The 23838-nt window shown below is 41.8% G+C and overlaps 1 protein-coding gene across 8 annotated transcripts in view; it reads right to left on the bottom strand.

Annotated features, from left to right (window-relative positions):
* The window catches only part of EML4 (EMAP like 4), a 150249-nt gene that overhangs the window by 72924 nt on the left and 53487 nt on the right, over positions 1–23838 (bottom strand). For 6 of the 8 annotated variants that reach the window (XM_069009682.1, XM_069009683.1, XM_069009686.1 and 3 more), the window contains exon 1: positions 14436–14514. The exons of 1 other annotated variant lie outside the window; for it this stretch is intronic. In XM_069009682.1, coding sequence (XP_068865783.1) covers positions 14436–14502 — 67 coding nt within the window. In that variant the 5' untranslated portion in view covers positions 14503–14514. Of the gene's footprint in view, positions 1–6392; positions 6464–14435; positions 14515–23838 lie in introns of those variants that run through there. One more of the 8 variants, XM_069009685.1, reaches the window with a different exon arrangement.

Genomic DNA, 23838 nt, shown 5'->3' with positions numbered 1-23838 from the left:
CACCGCAAAACTGGGGCACATTATCCCAAATCCACAATTATGTCACTAGTTAGAGACTTCGAAGAACAACAGGAGAGCAAATCCTGCAGCCCTGTAAGGGTGAGCTGCAAGGCTTTGACCCCCTCAGCACATCTGATGAGATGGCAGAGGAGTTGATTGGTGTTCTCCTCCATGAGCTGGGCCGTGGAGGCTCAAGCCTTGAGCCAGCATAGAGAGGCAGAAGGACCCTCCAACTCGACTTCAACCCAACAGCTCATCAGAGGATGTAGCTATAGAAATGGGGCATGAGGAGAAGGCCAAGAAGGTTAAGCCATTCAGCTGATTCAAAGCCAGGAAAAGCAATGTGCCCTGTTCTACAACCTGAGATTTCAAACCACCAGCAGCTGCTTTGCCTTGCAGAGAGAGGGCACAGGAGACATGGAGACTGAAAGAAGCTGGAGAGAAGGATATCACTAGGAAAGCAAGAATGCTTTGGTTGATCAAAGAATACATCAGCACACTGGGAAGACATTTCATTGCTCTTTATCATTCTACAGAAGTGGCGTCTGTTTCAAGCAATGACAATCATACATTACCCTGGCAGCTATTACAGAATTAAAACGAATTATTCCCAACCCAAATACCTTGCCCATTACAGCAAATATTCAACTGAATTCCAACATGCCTTTCTTGGCAGTGTCCTGAAAAGTAACTCAAGAGGGATTATCTTAAAAGAAGAAGCCCTAAAAGTAAACAAAGCTGGAACCTGTGAGATCATTCTAACAAACCTGCACAATTACACCTTTTCTTCACAGAAGTTTTCAAAATCTCTTCCAGATTTCTTCTTTCATTTAAAACACATTTTATAATCAAAAGAACTACTTCAAAAGAAGTTCAAACAAAAAAAAAACAAAAAAACCCAAAAAATCCTTCCTTCAAGGACATGCCCTCTCCCTTCAGAGAGGAAGCAGCTCTTTTGCAAGAACAAAATCAGTCGATGTGAAGCAAAATTCCATCTCCTCCCTTCCCATTCTCCCACTCCTAAACATCTGTCCTTTCCCTCATGCTGACACAGACATACATCTATCCAGGCCTTCCATAACCCTTATTAACCCTTCCCTTATTAAACCAGAGGGAAATTTATTTAAAGACAGAAACCAGTTAAGCAAACAGAGCAAGAAATTTTTAAGTGCAGTTGACTATTGATTAATTAATTTGATTCATTTTAAAAATACCTTTTTAGTTATCTGGTTATTCTTATTAAAACCCAAGAACACAATTTCTGATATGTTGGTCGTGTTTCCCAAGCTGTTGATGACCTACACCTTTAAGAGAGCCACTGGGAACAAGATCCATTGGGGAAAAAACGCACCATCTACAGTGCTCGCTGGTAGTAGTGAGGAGACATCCACCCAGATGTGCATCTAAGGTATTTCAGTCTTAAAAACTGGTTTAAGGTAAGAGTACTGGTACTCAACTGACAGCAAAAACATGCTAGGTCTAACCATACAGCAATATAACTTTCAAAATAAGATGTTCCATTATTTTTCATAGTCATTAGTTTGATTTTTAATTTTAGCCAGGAAAACAACAATTCTTCCCTTGCTTTTGGAGCAAGAAGAGATATACATGAGATGCCTGTATTCAGTACTCATGTGACACAAGGATGACCCTAATAATGAGAGTTCATTTCTCATACTCAATGTACAGCATTGAACAGACAGGTTACTCTGTGTGGGACTCCTCAGAGCCACAGACATCAAACCCATTCCTAGCAGATCAAACAAGGCAGCAATTCAAACTGCCCCTTAGACTTGGACCAAGAACTCCAACAGGGTTATACAAGACAGTGATGGTACTTAACAAACCTCCCAAGCCACGTATCACTCCTCTCCTCACATGTCCTTTAGCGGGCATGTGAGGGTAACAGCATTTGAAAAGCATCACCCTTCATCATTCGTTGCGTAGGAGAAATTTGAACGGGCTACATTTGAAAAAAAATATATCTTATACTGAACCGTCTATTCTGGGTGCCCTCAACAAATCCAGAGCATCCATTACCGCTCCTCTGAGTCAACTCCTCCCAGCTTTGACTAAACCTAAGTAAGGAATTAATTTTAGACATAAGCAGCATTTCAGAAAAACAAATTTTACAAACTCCAGCACATGGAAATTTAAACCACAGGGTGTAAAACCCTATGTTTTATCCAATAAAGCCACATAACCCACAGGTAATTTTAAACCCCTGGCTGTTAAAGCACCCACAGCCTTTTCTGTATTTTCCCCAGAGTGGTAAGAGTCTTTTATTAGAGAAAAGCAACAGAAATTACTGGGACTGGTATAAAGACCTGGCTGACAAGTTCAGGAGATAACTGTCCCCAAAGAACCCAGGATCATTCTCACCAGGACCATGATCTGCTCATGTGTGAAGGAAAGTATGTATCTGTATAACTTCCAATTTTTGTTCTAAAGACCACTGAAAAAATTTACTCTGGATGAGGCTTGTATTTCCAGAGAGACATACCTGACAAATTTATTTTTCCTACCACGTTATGAGAAAGAAAACTCACTGCACTTTTCTGCAGATCATCTGTCTTAAGAGTAGCTTATAAAAGGTGCAAAGATCAAGAACTGTGTTCCATATCTGTAATTTGTAATTTTCAACAACAACAACAAAAAAAGTAGAATTAAGATTCCATACTTTTGCTCACAGTATGCCCTCCGAATGATAGCACAGGCACAAATTATCCCAGTTTTGTGAAGTATGTGAGTCATGGAAAGAACACAAGAATGGGAATTAAAGCACACAGCATCAACACAGAGGATTCAGAGTTCCCCCCAACACAAATGATACTTAAGTATCAAGTTCTAATTTGCCCCTAGAACCTAGAGCTAATGGCATGGAAGTGGAGTGGGAAGTTCTCCCCAAGCTCTCCCTCCCTGCAAGACTTTGGCCTTTAACTCTCTCAATTACCCTTTGGCTTCCTTTGCTAGTTTTTCATTCTTTTCCCTAATCAAACAAAAGGATTGTTCTGACACATAAGATGATTTACCACTTCATGCCTAAAAATTAGTAGCTCTATTTGTATATGCTAAACAGATTTGTGCACATAGGCTTTCATATAATTTTTTCCTGACATGAAAAAGCAAAGGAAGGAGAAAGATTAAAAGATGACACAAAAATATCGTGACAAAAAAAAAAAATAACCACAAATTACAGAAAATAAAAATATTTTTGTAATAGGCTTGTGTATCTGCTGCTGTAAATGCTCAGTTTTAATGCAGATAATCTAGAAATACATCATCATGAGATTCACAGGGCACAGCTCTGCCCATGCTGTATTTGACCAACATGAGTGTTCTGCTTGCCTAAGTTTCCAGTAACTGTGAAACTTATTGGGCACAAAGATGTTATATTTCATACTTGCTGATACCAGCTTTGATAGGCAGACTGCAAAAACAGAACAAACACTTACAGACACTTGTCATATTTGACACTGGTATCCATATGACTACTTGAGGAAGCAGATAATTATGCAGGCACTGTCTCATATCCTTCCCCAACTGCATACTTCCTATCAGCTCCACCTCCACTGAGATGCATCTCAAGAGTAAGACCATTCACGGGTTTTTCCCCACTCACTGGTTAAAAAGCCTTGTGGTTTTCAAGCACTTTTCTCTTCCTAACATTGCTTGGCTCTTGATGCTCCTGATATTGTTCCTGATGCTGCTCTTCAACGCTTCGCCTTCAACCAGCAACACAAGCTCTTCCCCTTCCAAAATATTGTTTCTGCTACAAATTAGCAACCTCTACACTCCACAGACAGAATTCACAGTGGCTAAGGGCTAAGTGATCCTCAGCTGGCTCAGCAGCAATCCCAGCCATCCCAAGCTCTTACCAATATCTGGTGCCACCCCATTTTCATGTCACAGTAAGGAGAGGGGCAGGGAGCATCTCTTCTAACACAGAGGCTTGGAAATTCACACAGCAACCAGAGACAGCTGCAATAAACTGCTCTATTGTAAGTTACATATGCATTAACACTTTAGCACACATAGATTAGTATTCCTTTGCTGGAAATATTTCATGTTGTGCTAGAAGTGTTACAACCTTTCTATGCTAAAATGCTAATTTAAAAGTAACAAATTAAGCAAGCATGAAATGATGTAGGTTAATCCCCTGTTCTCCCTAATGCCCAAATTGATCTAGCTAGAATTTTTTAAGGAAACAACTTTTCCTATGCTGAAGAGGCACTGCATCCCTGAGGTTTTCCTCTTCACCGAGGGCTCAGCCACCACTCACCTCCCTGCACCAAAAGCAGAGGGCACCCAAGCCACACTATGGAGAAACTCAACAGGCTTTAGCTCTTCAGGACAAAGGCAAAGCCAGGCACTGCCTGGGGCTCCAGGGTGGCCACAGGAGGACACCCAGAGCAGGAAAGCACCTCTCCCGCACTCCCAAAGCCTCACGGAGAAGGAGCCTGCATGCTGTGCCCAACCCAAAACACCAGACATCAGTGTGGAAAAGAGCTCAGCTCTCACAGGTACCACCAGAAGCAATCAGGCTTTTGACATGTACAGGGCAGCCCTTCCTACGCACTTTGACAATCAAGCCTTCCTAGTTTCAAATTAGGCAACTACTTAATTAGAAAATTAGGTAATTAGCAGACGTTTTTGACCTTAATCTCTTTTTAACTTCACTCCTCATCTGTTAAATGAAATGAAATTCATCATCCCACACTGCATAAAGGTTAATTAACACTTGTGGGCTTCCAATGAACTACCCGAAGCGCTGCAGCAAGGTCAAGGTTTAAATGCATGCATTTTCTTGAGAAGCAAGATTAAGAGCCTTCCCATAAAAATAACAGAAAGATACACAAAGAAAATAAAGGTAACTCAAAATACCAACCAACTGCTTTATAGGAAGAATCACCTTTTCAGAGTTCTAACTTGGAGGAGACTACCACCAAGTAATTAAGAGCTGCATCTTAACACTTATATGATCCAGAAAATTCAATACAGTCTTGAAGGACAACCCCAATTCTGACTTTTAAGTTCAGTCTGACTTCCCACTTAAAACACTCTTATTTAACCTTCAGTCTTTAATGCACAAATCTACAAAAAGACAGCAGCATTAATTGTCACTGATCTGCTCAACACAACGAATGATGATAACCACAGTCAGGCTCAGAAAAAAGTACTGCTATCCAAAACATCCCAAAGTCCAGTGAATGCACAGAGTTCCTGGAGAAACATGGGACTATCTGAAACACTGGCTTTCCTGGAGTATTCTGCAAGCTCATTTGCACAGACAGGTACCAGCAGTTATGTGGGAGGCAAGGAAGTTGGTGTGGAGGCTTGTAAATGGAAAGGGGAGGAAAGGAAGGAGGGGAGAAGGGGGGAAGGGGGGGGAAAGAGCACTCACAGTCATCTCAGATTCTCCACCTCTCTCTGCATTCTCCCCTCCCTTCACCCAGGACCACTTATTTTTTAACTGCTCTTGCCAGAGTGACGGCGCTAACTCACATTCAAAGTAGTGTCCAAAAATTTAGAGAATTTTTTTTTCAGAATTTAAGCCCAAATTCATATAGGTTAGCTCTGATTATCCAAGCTCTATTTCCAAAACATATTTCCAAAATACATACTTTCCTAGTAACACGTGAATAAAATCCAAGTTTGCAAAACATTCAATCTTTATATTGCAACAACAAAGGGAAAATCTAACATTCCCAATCACGAGCAGTGCATCTTCCCTGCTGCAAAGCATTTCAATTCAGTAGTACCAACATACTTTCAACTTATGGAAAGCTTCCAATACCTTAAATATTTATTGCTTATTTGGGCAACTAACTTAACTGGGTTTTTGTTTGTGGTGTGCTTTTAACAAGTACGTTTTTGCCCCAGAGGAAGGAAGTTTCTACTCTAAGATTGCTATATTCTCATCAATTCTAGAGCATCACTTCAGCAGCAAAACAGAAAAGCACTGAAATCATTAAGTGAGATAACATCAGGCAAAGCAAAATACCCTCTTCTTTTATGGATACATTTTATTTTATACCATGCAATGTTTACTCACAAAATTCTACTCACCTCAAATCCTGGCACACAAATGAATAATCTCTAGTTTCTGTTATCTAACAATTAAGTTAGACATTATCTCTGTAAATAAGTGTTGGAACATTTCTGAAATTTTTTGTACTGGCTGCTTCATTGTGCTACACATTTCTACCCCCCAGGACTCATAAATATCTAATTAGTAACATCAAAAATACCACTGTACAAACCAAGTTTCTTTGATCTCATTCTGTGCTATTCTAAACCAATCTATCGTAAATGCCACTATGCCAAACTCCAACAAGAAAAACAGAATCCTGGCCTATAGTAATAATTTCCTTTCCCAAAGAAATACAGACCTCCTTCTCCTGGAACACCCATCTACCCTGCAGGGAAAGCCTTCCCTTTCAGCTCAGCTGAAAAAAGCAGGATCTGAGCATTTTTGTGCTCAGCAGAAACGTACTTACACCAGAGCAGGGGGAGGCACCAGCACTGGCGTACACAGCGTGTATTTCACGGCTCTTATCGCACCAAGTCACAGGACACAGTGATTTCAGATAAAGGGAAACATGTTTTGAAATAGACTTACCAACTCACTGCCTTATCTTAGTTTTCTCGTATTTCAGGTATAGGAATTCCTTCCACTTACTCACAGCCCTATGTGGCCGCTGCTTTATTACCTCTCCATACCAGAGCTCATTCAGTAAATGCCAACTTTCAGCTTCCTCTCTGACAAGCTAAAGTGACCTTGAAGAGTTACTGTCCTTCTTCACATCTTCTTATCCAAAACCTAAGGATAACAATACACTCTCTCCCTCGTAAAAAATAACCTCTAACAGCCAAGCCTTCATTCCAGTGTTAGTTTTTCTCTCATGACCATCCACCCACAGCTCTGCCACAGTGGGGCCAGAGCAGCCAGTTGTGCTTGCAAGCCCATCATGCTCCATCCGTCCCACTGGGCAGCATCTCCTGCTGAAGGCAGCCCTTATCCCAGCTCTGCCATACAAATGTTACCCTTGGGCTGCAGGGGACACCATCTCGCAGTCCTTCAATCTGCCCTGTGTCTCATAAGCAAGAACAGACATAAGGTTTGGGTTTGGTATTTTTAAAAGTCCGCTGCTTCTTGGGAATGTGAGACTTAAAGCTCTCTAATCACAAGCTCCCTCCAACTCAACACTTACAACAGCAGCAGTTAAATTCCAGCTTTTGTTTACTTCCACCAAGATGCTTGCTTCCACAGCTTCTCCAACTGCTTGCAGTTTTGGTACTATAAGAACACCTCTACAACAGCTCATGTCTACTCCGGGTGGAACCAAATCCACAGCAGTTTTGGTTGGTTGGGGTATTTTTGCATATTAAAAAAAAACCTAACCTCTCTCCATACCAATCATACTACAGACACAGCTAAGCTATCTGCTTGATTTCAAGGATAAAGCACATGGCTCCCACACAGCCAACCTGGAAGGTGGTATCTGCAACTACTCATCACACATTAGTCACAATCTCCAATTTGGTTACTACACAGGAGGAACTGTTGAGAAATAAATGGAATATGCGCACATTGTGTGTCATAGAAAACACGGGCCAGAGAGCAATAAGAAGTATCTCTGTTGCTGAAAGTCAACAGCCACTTTCAAGAACAGAGACTGAGTATAAATACAATTAAACTGACTGGTTCTTTAGTTAAGCTCTTTTCGTTTTGTTATGTTAGCAGTTAAACAGCCTCGGTGAAGTAACAGCTGTAAACAAGGTGTGGGTGGGAAAGCACCGCTCACACCTTTCCTGCTGCTGTGGCTGCTGCTGCCTGACAAGAGACTGACTGTCCTGCAACACACTGCTTCTCAAGAGCTGTAGAAATATTTAATATTAATGTTTGTTATAACATTTTAAACAATTCAGACTGCAGATCGACCATCAAATGTTGTCGCACTCTCCTTAGCAAGGACACTATCAACAAGTTTCCACAAATGCTCTAAAAACAAATGTAATTTGTGAAATGAAATTGATTTAATTCATGAAAAAGAAGAACTCTTGAACAGCATGGCAGACATCTGTATGTGTGACTGCACACATATTTCATAAAGCTGCAGTTAGGCTGCTTCCATAGAAATGAATACATAAAAATGGAACCAGTTTCAACCATAATTTCAGTTGCTAATCCTGGCACTATTACACCTGAAATGGAAAACTCCCCAGAAAAGGGAGGAATTAGGTCTCACCTTTATTTAGGCCAAACAACAAAGCAGGTTTCAGAATTGAAGCAAAGCAAAGCAAACACAAACACTCGGAAACAGTGTTACATGATGCTACAACTTCCCAGAGAAAAATCAATCACTGAACAGAACACTTTGGTTGCCACAGGCAGGCTAAGATCCTCTAGTATTTCACCTTGAATGTATTTTATGTAGAAGTCCTACACAAAATTGAACTATCCCAATCGCTGTTGATAAATCACATGAATGTGTGCATGGAATTTGCTTACATGGGGAAAATGCCTTTTCGTAGGGATACTTTTTCCTTTTTTCTCAAAGGATCCCATAGGAAAACACACTTGTGTGTGGAACGTTTGCCAAATTTCATCCACTCAAAAGCGATATGCCTATCAAAGTCGCTTAAATATAATCACATTTTGTATGATAACCTGATTACTTATCTGATCTTTCTATAGATGGGGTCTCTGAAGCATAAAAAAATCTTCAGCTTTCTTTTCCCACTATTTCCTACAAAGCAACAGTTTTTAGGTAAAAAAATAGCAAGGGAGACGTGACTGATAATGGATATGTCCAGTGTTACAGATACTACGAGTGCTACAAATACTTGATAGGAAAACAAGACTTGAATATGGTTGGGACTAAGCAACAGCAGTGTCACAACTACAAATAAGTTGCATTTTTTCCAATTTACTTCCTTCTTCCTCAAAATTAAGGCATTAATGAATCAAGAACTGATAACAATCAAAGCCTCCCCAGAAATTTTTATTTGCTAAAGTACACAATTTCAAAAAAAAGCAGGAACATTTTGCTGCAAAAGTACACGAGCACCGATGCAACCAGAAAGCCTCTGAATTGCCATTCAACCCACCACTGCTACATCAGGTGTCAGTCCTCTGCAGACCTCAAAGCTCTTCTCTGGCTATCACTGGGTAACACTTTCAGCTTCTCATAACAGATCAGGAACAGCAATGCAAGGTTAGGCCTGCCCGAACCCACAGAAATAAAGTTTACATATTTTTTTCCTAATACACTCCCATTCCAAAAGTGAAAAGTATACAGGAAAAAGCTACATATTGTAGGTCTTTAGTGTTTGCAATTCAGTTTTATTCTCTTTTTTAAATCCTGGAGATTTCTATTTGTTTGATAACTGTGGGGGGAACAATCTAAAGCCAAAAAGATAATAGTTACTCTGAAAGAGCTATTATCTTAAACCACTGAATTATCTAGTTTATACCACTAATGCTTATGTTTTAGAACTGATTAATTCCACATACACTTACTAAGCATTAGCTATGCTAATTCAGCTATTTATACATATAAAAGAACCATCCAGGAGTATACTATTTCTGCATAATACTGCCAGCCAAAATAACAGGATCCTTCATGCATGAAAAATATTCCTCCCACCACAACACAATACATCAACAGGAAAAAAATTATTTTGCAACTTTTCAGCATCTTCTAACCTTTCCAATAATCTTATTTGATGACTTTTATTTTTAACAAAATGTGTTTTTTGGGCTGCAACCTGGGGTATGGTCATATAAACCAGCAGGGAGCAAGCCCAAGAGAGAGTTAACAGCATCACAGCTTCCATGCAGTAACTACTCAAGCACACTGCTCTTACTCAAGACTGAATGCCAGCTTGTTTAACCTACTAATCCACATTTACTAACCCACTGTGTCAACACGCTCCAAGTTTCCGCCTTCACTTAGCCCTCTGCAACTCCTGTGCAAGCCCACGCTCTAACTAGGTGTGACCATTCTTGCAGCCTGCAAGTTGCACGGGATAAAGTTCTCATGCCAGAGCGCTCTGTGACACGCAACCTGTACATCTGGGAGAGCTGGGCAAGACCTTCCAGAAAAGTGGAGAGGACAAGGGACCCTGCCACAGCAGGGCCAGGAGCACAGCTCTGCCCTTACCAGCTCCTGCTAATCCCCTGCCCAACAGCCCTCAGGGCCACTCTGCCACCAGTCACACAACGTAACCCCAGTACAGGCACTGCACACCATCAGTGCAAGCCACTCAGGGTGACACTTGCAGTTCTGATTTTTTCGCCTCTATCATCTAAGAAAAGCAACCTCAAAAACTACCTCAATGTTCAAGATACTGTGCCATTTATTTACCAAATAAGTAAAATCATCCAAAAACCTGAAGGGTCAACTCAAAGCAGGTTCTTGTGGAAGTGAACGCTCCCTTTGATGCATTTCGTAGGTATCAGAAATTAGACTGTGGGTATTACCATTGTTTTAAATGCTTCTGAAGAGCTTCACAGGCAAATAAGGGCAAACCCCAACAAATTAATGCATTTTTAGAACATACAAAGAACAGAAAAGGTGCTAGAAGAGCGATGCAAGAAGACGTGTCATCTAAATCCTGGTTTTATGATGCATAAGGGCATGTTCTCATTACACAATAAAGAACCGTGACTAATGTCTGTCATGTCTGGTTATTCCTTCTTCCCTGCTCACAGGGCAGCATCTGCATGTCTAGCACTTTTTCTGTATTTCTTTGCAAGTTCTGCTCTCAAAGCTGCTCTGGCTTTCTGCAGAAAGAGCAGGTTGAAGAAGTCTTTTAGCTGTGCAAGCTGCAAGAGGGAAGTTTCCAATGCCACCTCTTTCCTGCTGAATTTACTTCTCTCTGTGAAGCAGGGGTGTGATGTCGGGTTCATAAAGATACTTTCTTAATCGGGGCATTACTCAAAATTTGAGAGCAAAGACTCGGTGCTGAGAAAGTGTGTGCAGTCTGAACCTTTCTGTCTGACCTTTAATGACAAGTTTGCTGCGTCAACTCCACCTCTGACATTTCACCAATTTTGATACTTCAGCAACTTCAAGTGTGGCTTGCAGTTGCTTCAACTTGCAATTACTTTCTGCAGCTGCTAAAAAACACTAACCATTACCCTGCACAAGTCACTATTACCTCCTCAACCCCCTTCTGATGACTAATACATGTTCCTAGAACTGTTAGGAGCCAGTCAGAGACCTGAACTGGCAAAACAGAAAAAACGTTACCCAAAAATGATACCACAGCTTTAAAAGGTAACTATGAAGTTAAAGAAAGGAGACTTCCACTGAGTCAAGGTATTAACCTTCTAAATAGTGTGAGATGAAAATCCCTGCTGACCTTTACAGTATTTGCAATTTTATGTGGTATACACATAGTACTGAATGCACTAGAAAGAAAAAGGCTCTTGTAACACCCAAACACTTACAGCACAGTCCCTTATGTCAGATACCAGTTCAAATGAAGTACTTTTGCACCAGTACCTGTGCAGGGGAGCAAGGCAGCAGTATGTGCCAGCCACTGTCACTGCCTGCCAGCGAGGCAGGTGGCAAAGCCACTGCCAGTCGAGGTGACCTCCAAGCACAGTGACAGCCCCTTGCCAGAGGCACCAAGCCCAAGGCAGTCTCAGTGTCACCCCCAGAGAAACTATGCAGAGCCACGGCCACAACCCCACCTTTACCATCAATGTCCCCGGCAACTGGCGAACCCCCACTGTGAACAAACCCTACGCAAACTCTGTACTAGTCCTAACACGAAAGACAAATGCATACAAATCAAGAGTCTGAAAGCAATCAAGCCTAAAAATACCGGGTTTTGGTATTTTTGTTTGGTTTTCTCCCCTTTTATAAATACCAATTTCAATGCCAAGTGTCACTGGAGGCAAATATTTAGTCTAGAAGCATGCCAATTGAACATTTGTTTGCAGGTAAATATTTCCCTTAGTAAAACTCAAAATTCTATCCTGATCTGTATTGTTTGAGATAAATTCTAGCCCATATCCAATATGATAGCTATGCTCTTCCTAAGGGACATGCCCTTACCTTAGCTTTAATTATAAAAGCCTAATTAGAAAAAGTAGAAAAAAAGAATTCTTTCCTACTGACAGCAGACAAGCTTTTTTAAAAATTTGATTAAGCTGCCTATCAGCACTTGTGCCCCATAAGTTAAAAGGAAATGCTAATTCTTTGCTGCTGAATTAGGAATTAATTTTTAGCTTTAGCAAGAAATGGGTGATTAGAGGTATGTACAATGACACCTGTGCACAAGACAAATCACAATTAAAGGTAGAAAAGTTCCTATAGAAAAGTATATCATTATAGGATATTTATTTTTTTTTAAATTAAGCTATACCCAAAACCCTCACCTGAAATACTTTAGTACAAAGCCTTAAGCTCTTTTAAATAAAGCAAGAATGAGCATGTATGACCCAACAAAAAGAAGAAGAAAAAAAAAACTTTCTACAATTAAATCTCAGGCTTTTCCATACTTGTTACCAGTGCAAAGTTGCTAAAAGCCCTCAAGGCTGAAGTTAGAAATTTCACAGGAACAAAGCACTTGTTGATTCTCCATCATACCAGTTTCTTATCACTCTAACTTTACACACAAGTGAACACACAGTCATTGGAAAACTTGATATAAAGGCATATTAGGTTTAACTGTACAAGTAGGAATCAAGTTTTAAATCAACAAAACACACCACCCTGCTAAGAATATCCAAAGCCACATTTTCTTTTAATTACAAATGCTAACTCTTATCCAGCAAAATGTTCAGTCTTTTATCAAGATTTTAGTCAAAATAATTTCCTAAGATGCTGAAAAAAATTAAAATAGAACATATGCACCGAGAAAAGAATGCATTTCTTGCATCTTATTTTGTTGGATTTCTATACAAACCTCAAAGGTAAGTCCATTAAGTCACACTCACTTTAGAACTTCAAGATATGCCTCAAGCTGAAGTTTGAGACACTGCTACATTTTTTACAAACAATCACAGAAACTCTTGTAAAAAGTCATTAAAGTCAGTGGAAATGTTGGTCACATACACCTCTTCATACTGGTAACAAAGCTCCAAGCTATAGCCATAAAAAATGCTGTTCTTTTGAATTTTGTTCTGATGACAAACAGCTAAACATTAGCTTTTCTTTTCCGACATTAAAAATCCTTGCAAGCCTGCAAAAAAATCATACACAGCACTTACAGTGTTAACATTTTCAATTTACCCTCCCCTCTTTCTTGAGGGTTGCAACATCTTGAATTCTAAACCAAATGCTTTGAATTCTGAAGCAGATAAAGTACAGTGCACATCGCTCACTTTAACAAAGTACACTATAGCAAGGTCATTCCTTTCTTCCACTAAATGCCTTAGAAAGCTAAGCGTTAAGCACTTGGCTCTTTTTTTCTTTAGCAACCTTTCCTGTGGACAATCGTATTTTCGGCCACAATTGGAAGGTTTGACATTCGAGATGCTGCATTTGTATCCGAACTGCACGGCATGAATCAGCTAACAAAGAACGGGTGCTCGGTGACGTCTGTTTCATTCGCAGTAAAACACTTCCACACCGTGTACAAGAGGAACACGCTTTATCTCTGATAAGATTTCTTGGTTAGGGTTATTTGGCTGGTCGGTCTTTTTAAGACCATATACTTTTGATAGCCACAGTCAGAATGCTGCAATTAATTACCTGATTTGCACACAAGAGAGACTGTTTTGACAGCAGCTGTTTAAAGAAAGGAAATATTCATTGAAATGTTTCGTTTTTACTATGAAACTGGTAAAAAAAAAGGGAGAGGGGGAAAAAACCCTTAGTTCTGAAGGGCAAATACAGGTTCCCCAGGCAGAGAAAGCTGCAGCAGGCGCAGTTCTGACCTCCCCACGCTGAACGAGCCTTTACTGCTGCCTGCCTGAGGCCCCACGAGTCCCACCGGGGCTTCCTCCGACGTTTCCTTTGGAGAGCGTCAAACCGACAGGTCCAAAGGAAAGGCTGGACACGCAAGAGCCGCCCCTCCACGCGGGCTGCGAAAGGTCCCTTGCACGCAACTCTTCCCTGTCCCAGCCCCGGGCCGCCGGGACCCACGCTGCTCCGCGCCTTCTGTCCAGCGAGCATTAACTTCATCATTATCGCCGCTATCCACACACGTCCCGATATTTTTTAGTTATCTTTTTTTTGTAAATTTTGCCGCGGTACGGATGCCGCACGGCAGCGAGCCCCTCAGCCCGTGGGCAGGAACACCTTGCGGGCTGCTGACGGGGGCGCGGAGCCACCCTCACATCTCGCAGGGCAGAGTCTACCCCGGCACTGACAGGCTTGCCCTTCTCCCCCGCGGGGATGCGAAATGCGGAGCGGAGAGCGCTGGGTCACTCCGAGCGAGCCCTCCCGGCGCGGGGCAGCGCGGTACTTTACCCGTGCAGAAAGTGGCGAGCGCCGAGGGGTCGCAGGCTGCGGCCAGGCAGGACAAGCCTTCCTCCATCCCCGCGGCCGCCGGCGGCTCCGAGCCGGCCCCGCCGCCCTCCCGCCGCGCCCCAGCGAGAGCTCCCGCGCCCCGGCCCGGCCGGCGGGCGCCCAGCACGCACGGTCCCGGGCCACCGAGCCCTGCTGGCTGCGGTCGGCCCCGCCGCCCGTGCCCCTGCCCCGGAGCGAGCGCGGGAGGCCGGGGGCGGGCCGGGCCGGGCCGGGGAGGGGCCGCCCGCAGGCGGCGGCCACGCGCTCGCTGCGGCACCGGCCAGGGCCGCGGTCCCCCGAGGCCTGCTCGGGAGGGAAGCGGGGCTGCTCCCGAACGGGAAAGCGGCAGCTGCTCGCACACGGGCACGGTGCTGCACCCTCCGCATAGGGAACGGCAGCAAGCGGGAACCGACACCCCCGCCCCGGTGCCACCGCGCCGCACGGTGCGCACGGCCGGGACACAGCGGTGCATGGGCTATTCACAGCCCACAGCGATCCGTCTGTCCGCGCTTTGGGCATAAAGAACCGCCACAAATGACCTACGGCAATACCCTCGGTCGATGCAGATAAACCATTATCGTTTCAAAGTATGTCTGTCTGTCTGTCTGTCAGGAACGGCACAGATCTATCGTCAGTCACAGCGCGACATGAGGAGTGACAGGAGCAGTGACACGGGGAGTTCACACGGGGGGGAAGAAGGGGGCAGCAGTTTGCTCAGTATTATATTGGAATATTTTTCACATGACATCGTTTCGAGACGAAAAAGCAATGACATCACTGGCAATATACTCATATCCATTATATGAAAACTAAGCAAAATATCATGGCTTAAAAGCAGCAGCTTTGCAAAGCTATCATTCTGTTCAGCAGAAGGGAACTCGTATTACAAATGCATTACAATCTATTTAATGTGATCATGATTTTGTCTGTCTTGCAAGACGAAGCACAGCCAGATGAGAACTAATGAATGCAACATGTGTTCATTCTTTTGGTAGCCGTGCCTGAAGCCAATTGGCAGAATGACTACAGCAAGATAAATGTCAAAACAAAACTATTTGTGAATATGTACTGCATGTATTTTGACTCTTCTATCATACTTGAAATAGTTTATTATTTTCAAGATTTGCAAGCATATTAAATAACTCTGGATTAAAGTTTAGATTTCCAGCAGGATAGTAAAAAAATAAAAAGGGGGTGGGGGGACGAGGGGAAGTCCGTTATCTCCATTCAAAAAACGAGGGCAGCACTTTTTTCCACCATTAGAAATGGTTGATGAGAAGGTTAAGAGGTCCATAAGAATGCATATAATTAAGACAGAACACAACTAGTTTTGTGTGTTTCCCCCCAGGATTAGCAATCTACATAACTACAGTAGGATATTTCTTTTCCAGCAGCTCCTGATTGACTGGAGGAATCGACCTCTGCAGTGACCTAAAAAAAGAAATGGCAGTCAGCTGAACACAGCTCTGCAGTATGAAGTCAGCCAGACAACTACTGTGATTAATAAAAGGGAAAGGACTAGGAAACTGACTGGTGGAAGATGATAAAGTGTAAAAGGCAAGGGCAACACAATTAAGGACCCTAATAAAGCCACGGGCCTCAACACACAGCTGTGGCACTGGGATTGACCAAGAACCCATGTTCCCAACTTGTCCCAACCCCTATGTTGCATCACGTCATTAAACAATCTTAATTGCAAGATGAAACACTGAGTCTTATCTTGGGTGGGTTGGGCAGACAGAATAATTCAACACACACACTTTGGTATCCTTTCAAACTGAACGCTCTTCCCAATACAACTATGAAGCCTTGGAAGAAATGATGGGCAAAATGCCCCATGAGGCCAAACAGACATTGTATGTGCTGGTTAGATCAGTGCCAGGAGCAGAAAGAGGCTTAATTTGCAATCTTAAGTGGCCATTAGTGCTCTGAACAATGACAGATTACATACAACTGGCAAGAAGCACACAATGTAGTTCACACCAATACATTTCTTTTCAAATATATCAATTTTAAAGTGAGTAAAGCATATCATATTAAAAAAGTTAGTATCTCCTACTGTAAAATGAGTGTAAAACACTGCTATTTCTGGGCATCTTAAACAGAGCTTAGTGCCTGCTCAATCAAAAGCATACAGGATGAGGCAGAAGGAACCAAAGAAAATGTTAGAGCACCATCAGAATGATCCTCTGAACTCTAACTTTTGAAACAAGATTTCAGAAGGCCCAGTGTATACGGCTCACCCTGAAAACAGCAGAGGCCCTCTCAACCCACCCATCTCCTGTTCCCTGATCAGCTGAAGACTTGATCAAAATTCCTCGAGTTGCCTTTAAATCTCTCATGAAAACCTTACCTCCTCGTTAGGATTTTTCACTCTTCTATCTCTGGCCCTTCTATCATACTTGTCCTTCTAAGCATCCTATCTTCAGTAGCTGCCTACCTCTACACTTTTCAAGCTTAAACACCATCTCAGCTCCCTCTTCCCTGCTGTTACTTAACATGAATGGTGAGTGATGGGGAGGTGCGCTTTTAAAGTATTTTATATAGGCACAAATAATGAAAAAATACTTAAAATATGATACAGACCAAAATAAAAAGCATACACAATGCAAGTCTTTGCTTTGGAAAAAACTCTCAGGTTATTTGCAGCGCAAAGTACATTGCTACACCATAAAAAAACCTAACAAGCACTCTTCAATCTAACAAAATAAAGCCCATTAAAGATCAGGAATGGAGCTCTGCACACTGTACAAGCACAGATGCATTCACTGCTTGTTTATCCCCAACACAGATATTTAGGAACACCACACATCTGGTATTGTTCAGAACAGTGAACGTCTCAGACTGCAGCAGCATCAGATTATGACTGTGCAAAAGGAATGATTTTAGAAATGCTTCAGATTTTCATGAGTCAAAACCCACTCCAATGTGCCTTTTCTTCAGAGGTGGGAACAAATGTTTCAAGAGAGCCATAGGAAGGCATGAACTCTTTGGAGTCACCACTTCCATGTGAAGAGGAGGATGAAGCAGGTCCCCATGTCCCATACTCAAAAAATTGTCTTCCAGTCACCCACAGCTAACTGAGGAAATCTGGGGTGCCCCCACCAAAACCACCATGTCCCCAGCTGCAGAACAGACACTTGTCCCCAGGACATCTTTAGTACTTAAAAAAAAAAAAAAAAAAGAAGGAAGATTATTTATTGAGCTTCCTTGGCAAGTGACACTGCTCCTAAGAAAATATCTGAAATTTGGAAATTGGTTTTCACAGAACTAGGGTTTCTTAATTTCTTTTGGATTTAGGAGATTTCAGATGCTAGAGCTGCTGCATGAGGCAATCACAGTGTTATATTCCATGCAGAAGATTACTGGAAGCTCTCCTTATCTACCTTTTCTTCATGAAACCTGTAACTGTACCTAAACATCACGAAGAGGTAACTGTACTGACACCAGTTTAATGCCTGTCGTGCTGTTGAACTGCAAGAGGGCAGCACTAGTTAATTTTGTTTCCCCACATATATGAAATCAATCATGTTTCCACCAGCAAATGATCCTTCAATTACTTTGCCTTCTTCTTTCTGAAAAGAAACTGGAGCAGTGTTTCACTTGGCAATTAACCTCACTGCCAAACAGTGTCACCCTTCAGCAGCTGCATTCATTAGCTTTACCCCATAGAATAGAGAGAATAAAAGTAATTTCTTTAATAACTACCCAATTCCTAAAGACCTAAAGCCTTTTATTACTTTTTCTTTAGGGGGGAAAAATTTCTATCCGTTTGTTTTTAAACCCGTTTTATATCTGCCATGACCTAGCAAGCACAACAGACCAAAACCACCTCATCAGCAGAGACAAAGTAATGAAACAGAGTTTTAAAAGACATTTTGGTTAAGGATGCTCATTGCATCAAGCCTGTTTCCAGCAGGACTTGTGAGGGGTACAGAGGTTAGTGAGCTGTGAAGGACAAGTCCAGCAGGATCCAGTGCTCCCACTAACACCTGCAGGATGTGGCAGCCTCTGCTTGCTCCTCTTCACTCCAGCTGCTGGGCACCATAATAAATCCTCATAAAGTCCCATTCTCTGAAGGATTATTTCCAAGAGTGATGAAAGGCAGGACCTTTGACTAGGATTAAGGTCACTTAGAGTTGACATACGGCAGCACTACTGCTAAAATAAGCATCCCTGTCCTTCTCCTGCATCTTTCCCATTCTCACCCTGCTCCTGCCAACACAGCTCATGGGGCTGCACAAGAAAGCACACCAGGAGACTGAACAGCATGAAACTTAACTCACCAACATCAAAACAGAGCAACTCACCAGGCCAGTCATATGGTGTATGGCACAACGAGCCATGCTGCAGCAGCAGGGAGGTGGCAGCACCCTCTGGAAAGAGTGGTGGGAATCGCATCTGTCAACAGCAGCTCAGCCCGTGGCTGACTTAAGGAGATTGTGAAACAGGTACACTTGTAAGTCACATTTCATTGTCAGAAAACTGAGCAAAATAAGAACTGATACAGAAGAGAGTGAAGTCCCCAGCCAAGCAGTGCCAGGGCAGGATGCAGCAGAGAGCACATGGCAGTGCCTGAGGCCCTTCCCTTATCACCCCCTCCTAGACCCTAAACTGAGCTCCTTCATCCTATGGCATTCTCCTCAAATGGAGACAAGCATGCAGAAAACATGAGAAACAAGAGATGAACACTGGATCCTAAAAACTGTCCCGAGGCTGTCCTCCACAACTAAACCATACCCAGGTTTGAACTCAACTATACTAAACCTAGGTCAACCAGCCTAGGAAAGTGATCTGAATGGGAAAATTTATTTTATTTGTTTTCCAAAAACACACTGCCTAATTTGAAAAAGAAAGCCTGCAAACAATACAAAGCCCTCCAAATGCAAATGCATATTTTAAGAATAACCACAGAAATGCCTATTTTTGTCAGGTGGGTTTTCTGCTGCAGCAGCTGCACCAACACAACAGAGGTGCCAGCAGGCTGATGTGGAGTGTAGGCAGGGTGGCAGTGGGTAAGGCTGCTATTTCACTGAGCATAACATCAAACCACAGCTGTAGCATGCCTTCCGCTGCCTGCCTGGAGCACTTGCACAGCAGACTGCTTGCAGCTGCCTTCCTGCCTATCCAGTAGACAAGATGAAAAAGCACTAAATCTAAAACACAGACACAAAAAGGTTTTTCTCCTGCAAGTTTCATGTTGGGCATATGTTCAAAACCACAGTCCAGACCACATAACCTAGGTGGTGGCCCATGAAACTGTGTCTCGTCCGTGAGGAAAGGAAGAGTCTGAACAGTAGCATCCTTGTTAGATTCAGTCTGTATCTTTATGGAGATAATCACAGTTTCATCTCTGGTCAAGAACTGAGCTCCAAACACACAAGATTTGCATAAGTGGTATTTTTAAAAGGACAGGTAAATTGTACAAAGTTGTTCAGTATGACACAGTTCCATTCTCTGAAAGTGATCAACAAAAGTTTGATTATTAATAGTAACAATTAACTGGTGATCTTAGTCATAACAAATCTATGGTTATAGACTGGCTAAGGTGAAATGACTGCTGTCTAATTATTTAGCTCATGCCAACAGAAAGAAAAATATTGCTTTTGCCATGCAGCAGTGGGGAAACAGCAGTGCAGAGACCATCTACAAACTGTTTTCTAATAAAGCACTTTCAAAATAAAATACCTACTTCTAGAAACATGACACTGCTTAAGAGTTATGTATTCTTTCAGAAAATTATTAAATGCCATTCTTGCATGTCAAAACATCTCCAGATGTTGGCTGTTTCCATTAATGTATTGCTGCAATGGTGAGTGTTTTTATACTTTCAAAAGTAGTAAAAAATAAACTAAGAGTAAAAAACCCAAGAGAATTTGAAAGAGCACACTATTTATGACAGAGACACCAACTTTCTCTTTTACTATGCACTTTGAGATGCTGAGGAGGTAGAAAAGCCTTTACAAAAAAACCCCCACCAAAAAGCACAATCCCTCCCACAAAACTAGCTCTTGTTGAGAACGTCCAGCACAAGACTCGTGGATGCACAGAGGGCTGGCACAGTGGGTGACCAGCCCAGCTGTGCACTGGAGGGATGCATGACTGCACTGCAATCACCCCATCCCAAAGGGTGGCTCAGACATATGGCAAGGCATGTAGATGAGGAACAAACTTCACCGATGCCAGTCTGGCTTCATCTAGGCTGACAGGAACACCTTTTGGCTTCCAGACTTCTGCATGTGCCAGCATAACCCCAACCTTCCACCCGAGGGGTGGGGTGATTATCTGCATTTGTGACCACACAGCAGAAACACAGCATCTCTGATTTAAATATTACCTAGCACATGCAAATGCGATGTAGGTGTCAGACCTTATGCTATTACTCCACTTCAGAGTCCCGCCTTATAAAAAGATCATACACAGCCACACAGCTTTGACATATTATATATATAGCAGCTGTACAGTCCATAAATTAATTACCCTTCTGATGGCACAGACTACTAAACAAAGTGGCTTAAAGGGAATCTGTAGAAACAGTTTTATATCCATGTCATTCCTTTAAATTTAGTCGACAGCAGATTTTTGTACTCTTAAGGAAAATGGGTCACAATAATTAACATCATGGTTTATTTACAAATGTAAGATTGAACTATTGTGAAATCCTCAGGCAGGGCTTAGGACCTATGCTATTGGAAAAAACACCCAAGATATACATTTGTGTTTTTTAAAAAGACAAATATGGAAATTCTTGTTTACTTCTCTTGATTTATGATAGTGTTCTCAATACCCTAAAACTTGGTGAATATAAAATAGGAAGAAAATGCTATTTCCACAAATTGCTTGATAAAAAACTGTCTTTAGAAGCAATCACTTTGATTCACACACAGAAGTCAAAAGAGACCTTTCACCTAAGTTAAAAAAAATCTGCCAGACTACAAGTCATGCTTATTTGAAAGTCTGAGTAACATTATGGACATTAACATTATTTCCTCCTGCAGGAATAGCAGTATTATAAAAAATCTGGCACAACTGATACCTTTGCCAGCCTGCCTCTCTGGAGAATAACCAAAGGACAGTAAGAAACAAGCACCATTTTGACTGGTAGCTCTTTCACAAGAGTTGAGACCAAGGTCAACTTTTGACTAGAGAGCTGTGTTGGTACTGCCAGAAAATAAACATTCTATAGGTCAGAAAAAATAATTTCTTCCTCTGGATCACCAATCCTGTTATGACAGCTAAAGGTCAAAGCAAGGAACAAACAAGCTAATGTGACAGAGGGAGAAAGAGAGGGAGGGAACTGTGATGTGCAGTTCTGACTGACTAAACTGACAGACTAAACAGCTGTGTGAAGACAAGGACACACCATTCCACAGGGGAAAAACAGCACACACGAAAAATAGAGAAGGTTCTTGGCGGCTTTAAGAAATGCAGTTGTATTTTTCAAGAATCCAATTTACCAAAGATTCAGAGTCTGACTAAAGGTCAGAAGCAGCAGGAATTTGATGGTATCACATTACCTAAGAGGCATTCCATACGCTGTGGAACCACCAGCCCTAAGAGGTATGGCAACATGTGATCAAGCTCACTATGTCCTTACTTCACCACAAGAAACTCCTGTACTCCAGATCTGCCTAGTTATCTTCAAGTAATAAGAGCTGAATAATAAGGGAAAAATCTAGAACACACTGAAATCACAAGTTTTAAAGGAATTTAATCAAGCCTCAAATGAAGAGTTTACCCATTTGTACCTTGAGAAGGATAAAGTCCATGAGCTAAGTGAATAAAATACCTGGGGTGATAGGGCTACAACTAAAAGCAACTTCTTTGCTAGCAAAAGACACAACAGACTTAGACTTCTCTAACCTCCCAGCATCTTAGGATAAAGAATGAACTGTACATATTTGCATACAAAGTAAACTAAAATAATAAAAACTATTTTCATGCCCCACTTTTTTTCTTTTTTATTTTAATACAGACTACAGAAGCATTTGTATTTTTTTGTTTAATACACAAGGGTATGAAGCTAGCAGGTTTTGTCGAACTCACTGCTAACATGCAGGTTTACACAATGAATCACAGAATGGCCTGGATTGGAAGGGATTTTAAAGTTCATTTAGTTCCAACCCCCTGCCATGGGCAGGGACACCTTCCACTAGACCAGGTTGCTCAGAGCTCCATCCTACCTGGCTTTGAACACTTCCAGGGATGGGGCATCCATAACTTTTCTGGGCAACCTGTGCCAGTGCCTCAGCACCTTCAGAGTGAAAAATTTCTTCCTAATACAGAATCTAAACCTACTCTCAATCTGAATGCATTCCCTCCTTGTCCTGTCACTGCATGCTCTTGTACAAAGTCCCTCTCCATCATTCTGGTAGGCTCCCCTTCAGGTACTGGAAGGCCACAATTAGGGCACCCAAAAAATTTCTCATTTTTGTGCTGAACAATCCCAAATCACTTGGCCTTTTCTCACAGGCGAGTAATGAGCACAATTCCACCACAAGATTTTTAGACAGAAACCTGACGAACACCTTTACACAAAGCTCCTTTTAATCCAAGTTTTGGGGATTGTGTGTGTGTTTCTTTCTAAACCTTAGGTTCTGAACACACAACTTCCATCTGAAATACTTATTAGTTAGGACATGGACTGCAAACACTTTATCTCACATCAGCTTGTACCATGTTTAAAGCACTCCACAAAGCCAAACAGAGAATTACAGAACTCTTAAATGCACATGGTTACACAGATTTTAAATTATGGATAATAATAAAGCATCATTACATTTACAGTCTGTGATGCTCTCTAGTATTCAAAATTTTTTAAGTAAGGGACATTCGATCTCAAGACAGTCTTGAGATAGAAAAGATGTCCAAACCTTAGTGAAGTGATCTAAATTAGTTAACAGAAATATTTAAGTCATACACACCAGAGGTTACATTTGACCATTGAAATACTCAGTCCAATATAAAAGTTCTCCACAAAACCCCCATTCTTCCTTTTTCTGTCCTCAGGCCAAAAGAAGTTATAGTATGTTCAAGAAGTTTTAGTCAAAACAAGACAAGATAACAAACAGTAACAGTGATTTATTTATCTGTAAGTCTGTAATCACCACAGAAGCCTATAGGACACTGAGCACTAGACAATGTTACAATTTCAATGTAAGTTTTATTTAGTAGCAATGTTTTGCTTGTTATCTATATAAACAGGAAGACTCAGCTATTTCCCTCAACTGCTAGTAACTTACTATATTAACACAGCCCACAGGAAAATCTACTTGAAAGTAACAAATCCACAATGCTGGACATTTTATTTTATTTCTCCATGGATTGTACTTACACCATGAATATGTGTTGGTTTGTTGGGTTG

This window comes from Aphelocoma coerulescens, chromosome 3 (genome assembly GCF_041296385.1).
Source record: "Aphelocoma coerulescens isolate FSJ_1873_10779 chromosome 3, UR_Acoe_1.0, whole genome shotgun sequence".
NCBI lineage: Eukaryota > Metazoa > Chordata > Aves > Passeriformes > Corvidae > Aphelocoma > Aphelocoma coerulescens.
Note: the sequence above shows the minus strand (reverse complement) of the source record. Positions and strands in the feature narration are given on the sequence as shown.